This window comes from Nipponia nippon, unplaced genomic scaffold (genome assembly GCF_047370975.1).
Source record: "Nipponia nippon isolate SJK-2023a ecotype South Korea unplaced genomic scaffold, ASM4737097v1 scaffold_14, whole genome shotgun sequence".
Classification (NCBI taxonomy): domain Eukaryota; kingdom Metazoa; phylum Chordata; class Aves; order Pelecaniformes; family Threskiornithidae; genus Nipponia; species Nipponia nippon.
This window is the reverse complement of record NW_028262330.1, coordinates 317050-327780: the sequence shown is the minus strand read 5'-3', so window position 1 is coordinate 327780 and position 10731 is coordinate 317050. Positions and strand designations below refer to the sequence as shown.

At 41.6% G+C, this 10731-nt stretch overlaps 1 protein-coding gene across 2 annotated transcripts; it reads right to left on the bottom strand.

Annotated features, from left to right (window-relative positions):
• Positions 1-2234: 2234 nt before the first annotated feature.
• LOC148056379 (T-cell antigen CD7-like) lies at positions 2235-9851 on the bottom strand. Of its 2 annotated transcripts, XM_087750911.1 has the most exons (5): positions 9619-9851; positions 7441-7779; positions 5599-5946; positions 4125-4234; positions 2235-3101 (listed from the first exon to the last, which is right to left on the bottom strand). In XM_087750911.1, the coding sequence occupies exons 1-5, from the start codon at positions 9689-9691 to the stop codon at positions 2991-2993; spliced, it is 981 nt and encodes a 326-aa protein (XP_087607037.1). In that variant the 5' UTR covers positions 9692-9851; the 3' UTR covers positions 2235-2990. The 2 variants fall into 2 exon arrangements, with proteins under 2 accessions (XP_087607037.1, XP_087607038.1); XM_087750912.1 differs by lacking the exon at positions 7441-7779.
• Positions 9852-10731: the final 880 nt, after the last annotated feature.

Below are 10731 nucleotides of genomic sequence, written 5' to 3'. Positions count from 1 at the left end.
CCCTTTCTGAGAGCTCAGCCCAGGCCACTCTGTATAGCCCTAGTGCCCTGAGTCACTTCTGACATTGCTTGTACCTTGCCTGTCATGTTTTCTCTGCTTCTGACATACTGTCCTTGCTCAGCTGCCTCAGCTTTCTCCATCCCTGTTCAGTAAACTCTGATATTAGAGCTGCAGTTCTGCTCCTCCACCCGAGGCTGCTTTGCTCCCAGCTGCAGTTTCTGTCATTTAGTCCTTGAAATGGGGCAGGAGATCTTGCCAATACCCTGATACCATTCTCATTGCTGTGGGTCCTGGCTCAGTCTCAGAGCCTTTTACTGTGCTTCCCACCTCTCCTTGAAAATTGTGTCCCTCCTCAGTGCAGGGACTGGAGACAGAAAAACAGCAAAGGCAACAGGATAAGCCTGGAGCAATTGTCTCTTCAACTCTGGAGATGAAAAATTCAGTTTGCTTGCCTTCCAGGGAAGCTCTGAGACCGCACTGCATCTCAGTGACTCCCCAACCCTCTTGAACACCCAAATACCCAACCCCTTCCTCTGACACTGTTGAGCTCATTTCCCAGCAGTTCTCTTTAAGCAGTTCATTCACCACTGCTTTGGTTAATTGTGGGGTTGATTCTCTACCCCTCCACACAGTACAACTCATTAAATATATGAATATGAATATGAAATTAATGTCATTTTCCTCAGCTAGGTTTTACTTTTTTTTTTTGTTTTTATTTATGCCAAGGCAAAGAAACCACTTCTACTACTGTTTCCTTTCACAGCTTGTTTTTTTCACAATTGTGGTCATGTTTGCACAGTAGTATTGCTACAGAGAGCTGATGTCAAACACCAGTTTGCTCATCTCAAACCTCTGTATGTTGTCTGTCTGGGAGTATTGCCCTTTTCTACTAAATCTGCACCTTTTTTCAAAAATGAAAATGTGACAAAAAGTGATTGACTATGGGCACTTTAGTTCCTAGATGGGTATCAAATTTGTTAGGTAATCTTCCCCAGCTCTACATCCACCTCTGAGCTGGGCTTGTCCAGGGACAAAGACAGAAATTGTCTAAATGCTGCAGGGGACATTTAGACACAATTTGCTTGGTCTTGCTGCTGTCCCTGCACTCAGCGAAGGGGTAGTGCTGCCTTGCCCAGACAGGGATGTGCATGGCCGTAGCTTCATGTCAGGGCCTGCCCCGGCAGAAGAGGATGCTGTGGTGATAACATGGCAGTGGGCTGTGTCTGTCAGCCCCTCCTGCAGTGGGTCAGTGCAGCCCTGGGCATTCAGGCACCATGCAGGCTCTGGTAGGAGGACCTCCCTGTTTCATCCTGTGAGGAAAGCTGTTCCTCCCTGAACAGCGGCCCTGGGAGGACCCTGACAGTCCTCTGAGAGCAGCTTTGGGGCACGCAGGAGAGGGTGCTGATGTGCGCCGCTCTTAACTTGACAAAGGGCTGCAAAGCCTTCATCATCCCTCAGGGTCTGCTCTGGTCCAGTCCTCTCTGAGTCAGGGCCGTCTACCTGACCCTAACACAGGCAGCATCATCCCCGCTCTGGGGATCTCCTGGGGTGAAGCCCCATGCAGTGAGGGAGCAGAAGGGCCGGCAGTGCTCCCAAGGTGCCCAGCCTGTGCCCTGCCCGCACCATGGGCACCACAGGGTCGCCCGTTACCGCAGCAATGGGGCCTGCTGCAAGTGGCGAGGGGATGAGGGCTGTGCTTGCCCAGGCCATGGAGAGAGGGGGTGTGGGACCCCCATGAGAGGACATCGGACCCCGCTGGGGCCATGCTCGTGGGGACATTATACAGGGGCAACAGTGGTGAGGCGCCATCTCCTGCTCCAGATTTAGTGAACCCTGTGGGTCCTCAGTCCTCACGACTGGGTGCAAGGTGCTGTTCAAAGGATGGCCTGAGCTTCCCCAGTGCCATCTGTTTCTTACCTGTCCCCAATTTGGCATTTTTAGCTCTTCAGGAATTTTATCTTAGCAACTATGAAAGGATTGCATGAATATACATAGTCTGAAGTGTTCTTTGGTATTTTCTTCAGTGACCAGTTTTTAAAACAAAAACACACCCACATGTAGATTATGTAAATAAAGTGGAAGATATTATGTTGTCTATTGAGGTGCTGTTAGGAGCAAGTTATACTTCATTTTGCAAGAAACCTTTGAATTAGGTTTTGCAAGAAACCTTTAAAAAACCTATTTAAAAAACCCCAAACACTAAAAGAAACAGTCCATTCAATAACTAGCATTCATTTGCAACATACATGAAATAGCCTTTAATACATGTATAAAAACATACAGCAACTGTACAAGGCCCTGATCACTAACATAATTTTATTCAGGTACAGCTATGTGAAGATTGCAGGGTCTGCAATTAACAGACACTTCTCTGCTCTACAAGGTAAACCCATCCCTCCACCAGCCACCCAAGGGAGCAGATTTCTCCCTCGGGTCTGGTGCACAGCATTTCACGAGTGACATTTGAAGGGAAATATCCTCTCCCAAGTGGCAGGCTTGGCTTAGCAAGCTGAGATCTCAGCAGAGCTCACCTACGGAGAGGGACGATCCCCTCTGCCTGACTCCGCTCCAGCTATGCATGCTTATCAACAGCAAAGAGGCCCTAATCCGTCAAAAACTAAACAAATGCATCAATAAAGAAAAATTCTAGTCTCAGCCTGTCACCAGATACCACAAGACAACTCCATCAATCCTGCCTCATAACCAGGCAATTTGATATTCCTCTGGACATGCAAGATTGTTGACTTTCCACAGTGGACCCAGCTCTGGGTTTCTTTCATTTCTCTACATTTTCTATGTTATAAAAAAAAGAAAAAGATATTTCACAAGTGATCAAAAAAGCAGAAACAGCTTTGGAAATGAGGCAGGTTTTTCCTTCCGCTGAGGAAAGTAGATGATAGTATTTTCAGTTCAGCTACTGCATCAGGTTGCTACGGCAGCTCTCAGAGAGACCTGTGGTCGATTCACGCACAGTCCCAGTTGGCAGAAGCTTAATTATCAATAGAGTAAGTGTTGGTTCTGATCAAGGTGTTACGTCTGTAACCACATGACATATCTTCATATACTTCATTTGGTTTTCTTTTCTGGAAATATTTCTTCATCTGCAAAACAAAACAAACAGCTGTTCAGAACAGAGCTTGAAAAGACCCTGACCAAGCAGTCAATTTACATCTTAGGAGTCCATCTGTTTGAAGTGAAAATGTACTTTTAAAATTCTTCTCATAACCCAATGAGATCTTAGAGGATTAGGTGGAAATTGTCAACCTATTTATTTAACTTTCTATGGTCAGTCTGATGTAATTTTACTAAAAGTACTTTCAAGATTTCAGTATAACTGTGGCCCCAACATAAATAATGCTTATCCTTAATTTGCTACTGGTAACACAAGAGACCAGAGCCCACAGGGCTGCTTGGCTTTGCCAGAATGATGTTATACTACTGTTTTTTAGCAGTACTGAAGCCATACATGGAGGGATGAGATAGGAGCCTGGCCTATGAATCATACTCTGTTAATTTTGAGTAATCTTTATGGAGCAGAAGGATCTATCAGAGACAAATAATTCTGGGCTCTTTCTGCAGACTATTAATATAAATAATCCCATTACAGGAAAAATTTCTTGGTCACCTTTTTTTCTAGGACAGGGTAAAATTGTTCTCTACAGCTACTTTCACATGTCAGGCTATTTTATGACTTTTTGTTGTCCTTGTGTCAGCCTCCAAACAGTCTCTTACATCTGTCACAAGATCAGATACAGCTCCATTCCCAATCGACCAAAAAAAAAAAAAAAAGCAAAACAGAATCGTGAGGTGCTCTCTTCAGGGAAATACATACAATGCATGGCTGTGTTGTTGACTGCAAGGCTTACTTGAGGTTTGTTATCAAAAGGCAAACAACATCTAATTTACTAAGAGTTACAGAAACATAAGGAGACGCAGTCTTTACTGCCAAGAGTTTACAGCTAGGAGATATTGAACAAAGGCAAAGAGGAGAAAATAGAAAGCCACGATTCCTTAGGTTTATCAAATGTTTGCTTGACTCAGTCACTATTTACAAATAATATCAAAGGCACCTATTCTCTCAACCCAGATTCAGTTTTGCTCTGGCATGATAACAGCATACTCACATTGACATGGTAGAAGGTGCAGCACATCAGCGCAGAAAACAGTAGTGCTACCACAATGATAAGACCATAGATGCCCCAGGAACTATTACTGCAGTCTGTCTGCTCCACTTCTGCATGTGAAATTATGTTATTGTTATTAATATGAAGAGGTAGAATTCTATTTTTATTATAAAAAAATTATTTACTAGTCAGTAAGAAATCAGATATCAACAGCACGCTACACAGCTACGTTTGTCATCCCATCAGTATTCTCACTGGCATTCCCTGTGCTCTTTGGGAGGCTGGTGATGACTGCAGGTGGCATGTGAAGGGTCAGTGAGGAGCACTCTACAAAGGCGATAGCTTCCATACTACTGATCAGAAGCAGGACCACGCACTCATAACAGAAACAGAAAATGTTTTATTGCAGTATTACAGCAATACTGAGGGCTCGGCCAGGAGTATGTAGGAATTATGTAATAGCTAGGTTTGTCAGGCTCCAAGCAGTACAGCCAGAAATAGGAGGCTGCTGTGATCTGGAGAATATACACTGAGCAGAACAGTGCTAGTGGAAAGGGTTGCAGTTCTCTAAAACTTCAATCAATCCATATCTGAATAACATAATGTCTGGTAATCACCTTGCTGCTTTGATATTGCCACTGTCATTTTCCCCAACTCACGTTACTCAGTTGTTGCACCAGTTATGGCTAGTGGCACAGAATGAGACCACGGTCTTTTATGCAGACTGCAGATAGATCCTTTGCAACATTTAGGGCCTATGTAAACCTTATTTTAATTACACCAAGATCTCATCAAAGCCCAATACACAGAGTTAGGCTGCACCAGTAAGATCAAAATCAAGCACCATATCGCTGGTTTTGTCTTCATCTTAGCAAATGGTTACAACGCCATCCCGCAGAAAAAAAAACAAAACCCAAAAAACCAGTCTTTGGAACATATGCTCACAGTGTGCTCAGTGTATAATACAGGTGTGTGAGATTATGTCTGCTATTATCTGTAAATGCCTGAGGACTCGTTCTGCACTCCCTATTGTGACCTATTTTAAACACAAAGACTTACTATAGGGAATGGTTTCTAAAAGACATTTATGTCACATTAAGGTCAAAGAACTGATGCTAAAAATACTGATTCATTTCCTAAAACTGACAGATTATTCACAGACACACTGAAGTGTTTGTTGTCCGATTTTGACAATTTTTTTTAAGATGTGGGATTACAGCAAGTTTTCTCTTTTATAATTCCCCTCTGGTTGTACAAGGCAGATAGAAACATAGTGCCTGTTTCTGTGTCCTAGTACAACAGGGCACAGAGGAGTCTGGGCACACTCTCCAAACTTTCCCAGGTACTGGAAGAAGTCTAGCCATGGATTAGTGCTCTAGCTGTCCTGACTGAAGTTCTGCAAGCTTTTAGTCTGCCCTTTTGTATTACAGCATGCCTATAATTAGTTATGATTAAACAAGCAAAAGGATAGTACCTTTAATCAGCATCATGGTGCCACTTCTGTTCACTGAGAGGAAAGAGGAATTTTTCACCACTCCAGCACATACATATATATCACTGTCATTTTTCCATAGGTTATGTAGAGTGATCACTATTTTCTTTTCTTGCTTTGAATACTGCAAGCGATTAGCAAAAGCAGGAAAAATAGTTGAAGCATTCTCGCTTGAAACATACAACACTCTTTCAGGTTGCGTGTGAGTCTTGAGCAAGAAGATCCCTTCACCTTCATGTGAGCTTTTCAATGCACAGGTAATGTTGACCGACTGGCCTTGCTGAGGATTGACATAGAGTGGTGACTGTTCAACAACTCCACTGGTTTTTGCTAAAAACAAGAGAGATTAATGGCTACCGCATACTTAACGCAGTGCATTTTCACTAGGGAGCAAATACAGAGGTCAAAGACAGAAAGAACAGACCACAGAAATTTAGATAAAATAATTTTTTTTTAAAGGCTTCCTTTATGCCTGCCTTGAGAAGAAAGATATATGTCAGTACACCTTGGCATGTTTTCCTGCCCCAGGATCTGAAAATACGACTAACCAAACAGGTTTACCTGGTTGTAAAGGGTCTCCACCTACCTAAAAAATACACATACTGAACTCTTCTAAGGGAATACAGCTTCATCAGCTTGCCTTTGAGACATGGATCGTTGCCTGCTTTCTTAAGTGAGATTAAGCCATAGAAAGATCTGGATGAAATAATACAATGTGGGTACCACCAATGTTGAAAATGGGCTTCAAAAAGTAGTTATTAACAACTTGCTGTCCAGCTGGGAAGACATTTCACTGAGTTCCTCTGAGGACAGGCACTGTTCCTTTTGACATTATCATTAATATGGATGAGGGAATGAAGACAGAATTTATCACATTTTTACAAAATATAATTCTGGGAAGGCTGCAAGCATTTTAGAGAAGAGGATCAGAATCAAAAAAAGATGTAAGGTAATTTAATAAAATAATTTGAAGAAACAGTACATAATCAACAAGACAGAATTCATTTGAGAAAACACAGTCAAGAAGTTTGAAAAGAGAAGCCTAAGGAAGGATATGATAGGTCTTTGTAGATACAAATGACTATTACTGACCCAGCAATCAATTAGGTCTGCATGCGTTGGGGACAGGAGAGGAAGAAAACCCTGTAATTTTTGGTAAAGATGTTTCAGGTAAGATGGTCTCGTCAGAAGGGTAAGTACGTAGAGGAGTAAGCTGCCAAAGAGTATTGTGGACTCAACCCTCTTCTAATTAAAAAAAAAAAAAAAAGACAGAAAAATTCTTCCCCTAACCAGAAATGACTGCCAAAAAGAGCACTTGTGCCCATTCATCAAATGCCCATTAAGAAGAGAAAAAACCACATCCCTTTATCCACTGATGCCCCACTTGCAAACCTTGCCTAGCACCAGCTTCTCAATTTGTCATTTAAGATGAAATAGTAAAAACAAGAGAGATTTGCAAAAACTGCTACCAAAAAAAGAGGCTCATTGCTTCGCTAGCTATTCATAAAGATTTGGCTGATTGTTTTGGAAAGACCTGTGGGTCCTGTTTCCAAACTGCTGCAGCAACCTATGACGCACATGAAAACCTGTAGCTAGGATTAAATTAGTCATGAATTGATGTTCTAGGGGTTTTCTTAATACTGTTCTATCTAATGTGTTTTCTTCACCTTTTCAGGGAACAGATCCACACTTTCCTTCAAATCAGTACATTACCTGAGCAGACGTGGGTAAAGTTCTGTCCAACTCTCCCTCCCTTCCAATCTTTGATTTAAAATATATATCTGTATTTATTAATTCATGACATAAAAGATAGAATTGCAATACCTTTCACCAGTACTATGGTTGTCTTCCCATTCAGCTTTTTATGATGGCCTTTGTTTTTAATAAACTTAGTGCATAGGTAGATATTGGAATCAGATTCCTGTACATTGTGCAGAGTTATCCTGAGATTCCTTCCTTCCTCTGAATACTCGATGCGACTAGCCAAAGCAGGAAGGATATATGAAGTATTCTGCTTAGAAACATATATCACATTGACCGGCTGTATACTAGTTGCCAAGTACATTCCCACTTCATTTTCTGAACCTTTCATTGAGCAAGTTATGCTGATGGAGTCTCCTTCCCAAACACTGATAACGTCTGCTGACTGTTCATCTTCTCCACCTAAAAATAAGAAGTTATAGTATCAGAGTTCTTCTCAATTTATTAATATCAAAGTAGTTTTCAAAAACAACTACTCCATCAACAGAACCACTCTGTAAGACTGGACCTTAGTCTTACTATCCTGTATATATCATCTCTTGGCTGTCCTGAAACCTATAGTCCCTTTCATGCCCTTGACCTGTGCAACTCAATGTCTCTCCAAAGCTTAAAAGGCCTTGGCAAAAAAGTGGCTTCTGTCACTCATCCAAAAAATTTAGTCAGCTCGGTAGATTCCCAGTATGATCCTATTAGTTCTCAAAATACAAGCTTCATTGAACTCAGCCCAATAATTGGAGCTGGTTGAAGATCTAAATCTGGAATTCAAAGGTATCAAAAAATTGCAGAGAATGGAAGAAAATGACACTTTTTTTTTTTTTTTTTTTTTTAGAAAGGAGGCTTTAGCAACGTCAGGCAAATGGATAATGTAGCCTCTTAGGAAGAGGACTGCAGAAGGTATAACTCCAGCCTACACCAAGAAAAGAAACGAAGGTATAAAAATATGTAATGAGACCCTTTGAGTTCTCTAATGACCTCAATATCAAAAGAAACTGAACAGTAAGTACTTATGCAATGAACAGCAAGGAACAGAGGGATCAAATCGGAAACACCTAAAAGAAATTACATTAAAAGCAAGGAAAAAATATAGCATATTACATATCTAGGACAAACATAGTATAGAAAAGGGAGAACCATTCAGTGTTGACAAGCAAATTAAGGATCCCTACATACTTAAAAAAATTTGTTTTAACAAGGGAACAAACACAGAAGTCAAACACACAAAGACTAGATCATGGGAATTTAGATACAGTAGGTTAATCCAATCTGACCAGGCATGAGAACATTGCTCCTACAACACTTAAAGAAGGAATTAAGGCAACCCAGGAGTTGTCAGCAATTACCTTCCAAAGCAGCAGAGAAATGAGGTGATGGAGAAGGCTGGAGAAGCACAGAGCACTGAGCCTTTACAAGTGGGGAAGGAAAGCCCAGGAAATCCCTCTCCGTGAGCCTAAAATCAGTATTTCTGAGCTGACCCACGCTTACATGATCTAAGAACACATGCAGCTAATGATAAGCAGCCGCAGCCCGTCAACAGTTTTCTCCAAAAGACCAGGATAGGAGTTCAGGAGTTAAATTATCTTTGCAGAAGTCAGTATTGACTCCTCCACAGTCACTAACTAAAGACTAGCAAAGACACTCAAAATAAATATTCTCACCAGTTTCACTGTGTCTTCCTTTCAGACATGCTGACTTATGGATAATATTTTTTTCTCAAGTCACTGTCCTTTCCAGTTATTGTCAATGGTTATGGGGGGAAAAAGAGACATCTTTTTCGCAGCCTGTTCTCCTCAGAGATTCACACTGTTTTCCCCAAGCATGCCTCCAGCTTGTACTCTCAACAGCTACAACAATATTCAGCAACAGATATTTCTAGTAAGGTTTTATTACACCTTCAATAATTATGTCCCTAGTAAATATCAATATTCATTTCTACCCAGTAGTGGGCTCCCCCTGTCAACCTTAACAATACAGATATAGTTCACGTTCAATTTCTGTCAAAACAGCTTCCACTCTTTCTACAGGGAGTGATTTCTGTATAGAAAAGTTCCGATCACAATAATTTTTCATTTTTTTTCTAAAAACTCATTCTATAAATTCAGAGAATGTTTTTCAAAGGTCCACCTGTTTTTGCTAACGGTGAACTTGCCAAGAACCTGAGACAATAGACTCGGGGGGGGGGGGGGGGGGCAGGCAGAAAATATTGAAACTTGTGAAATGTAAGAGCATCTATGCTGTACATACCACTCTGGCCAGGGAAGCATGGGAGAAGCAGAAGAGAGAGAGATGCAGTTGAAAGACATGATATCCACAGCATTTTCAAAGGTCCTTTTAGTTGTACTCTATTATCTGACTGATAAGAAAGTCAGAAAGAAAGGGTTGTATGCCACAAGTTGACCTGTTGTCTTCCAGCTACATCAGCTGTCTACTAGAAGTTAGCAACATGCCTCTTTTGCCTCAATATCACAGCAAATGTGACAGAGAGGGGGGAAGAGAGATTTCTCTCGAGAGGTGCATCTTGGTTTTGACTTCACATTTAACACGCCCATGGTTTCCTACTACTGAACAACCCCCCATCTTGAGGGCAGGATTCAAAAGAGTCTCTATGGTGAGCCCCTACCTTCCCTTTACAGTCAACTCAGAAAAGATAGGCTCAAATTTGCTCTTTGCAGTGCCAAAGTCAGGCAATTATCTTCCTGTTGTGGCCTTACTGGAAGCGTAGGCCCTTGGTACAATCAATTCAGACTGTCAGTGTTCCCACAGGCTTAGCAGGCTGCCTGGTTGGTGGCTGCAAATGCAGAAGTCTTGGCTTTGTAAGGAGCAAGTAGATGAGAGATGCTCCATTACTTCACATAAACCTTAAATTATTATACAAACCCTGCTCACAAAACTGCAGGTTTGATCTGCATCTTGGCAATGACAACGTGCATAATTTCCGAACAACAGCACAGTATGTACCTCTCGTGTGCCTCCTGGCTTCATATCTAATAACACCTTCTGTAGCGTCTGCAGTACACAACAGCTGCTAACCACCAGCAAAAGGGAATCTCAGCTACAGTTCACATGTAGCTCCTGCTCCCTCTCTGATATGATGAAAAGCTCTCCCTGCAGGCACTTCTCCCTATGTGAATACATAGAGAAAGGGGGTGTTCCCAAAGAATTTCTTGAATGCTTGAAAGCTCAGAAATTTCATCACTGATTTTAAAGAAAACAGAGTTCAAGCAGGTTGTGAAATGAGCTTTCAATTAGCCCTACAAAGGCTCACTACTAGATACAAAAGCAGATACTAGGAGACAACTCTTACTCCCCTATCTTTGCTTTTGCAATATTTAAGTGAATCATGACAATAACACTGGA

Bases quoted from the DNA above. Each gene is read 5' to 3' on its own strand.
- LOC148056379 (XM_087750911.1), bottom strand. From the start codon at position 9,691: ATGCTGTGGATATCATGTCTTTCAACTGCATCTCTCTCTCTTCTGCTT. The intron at 4,235-5,598 runs GTACTATCCTTT...TTTCACATGCAG, and splicing joins CACCATGATGCTGATTAAAG to AAGTGGAGCAGACAGACTGC. The intron at 3,102-4,124 runs GTGAGTATGCTG...TTTGTTTTGCAG, and splicing joins GCACCTTCTACCATGTCAAT to ATGAAGAAATATTTCCAGAA.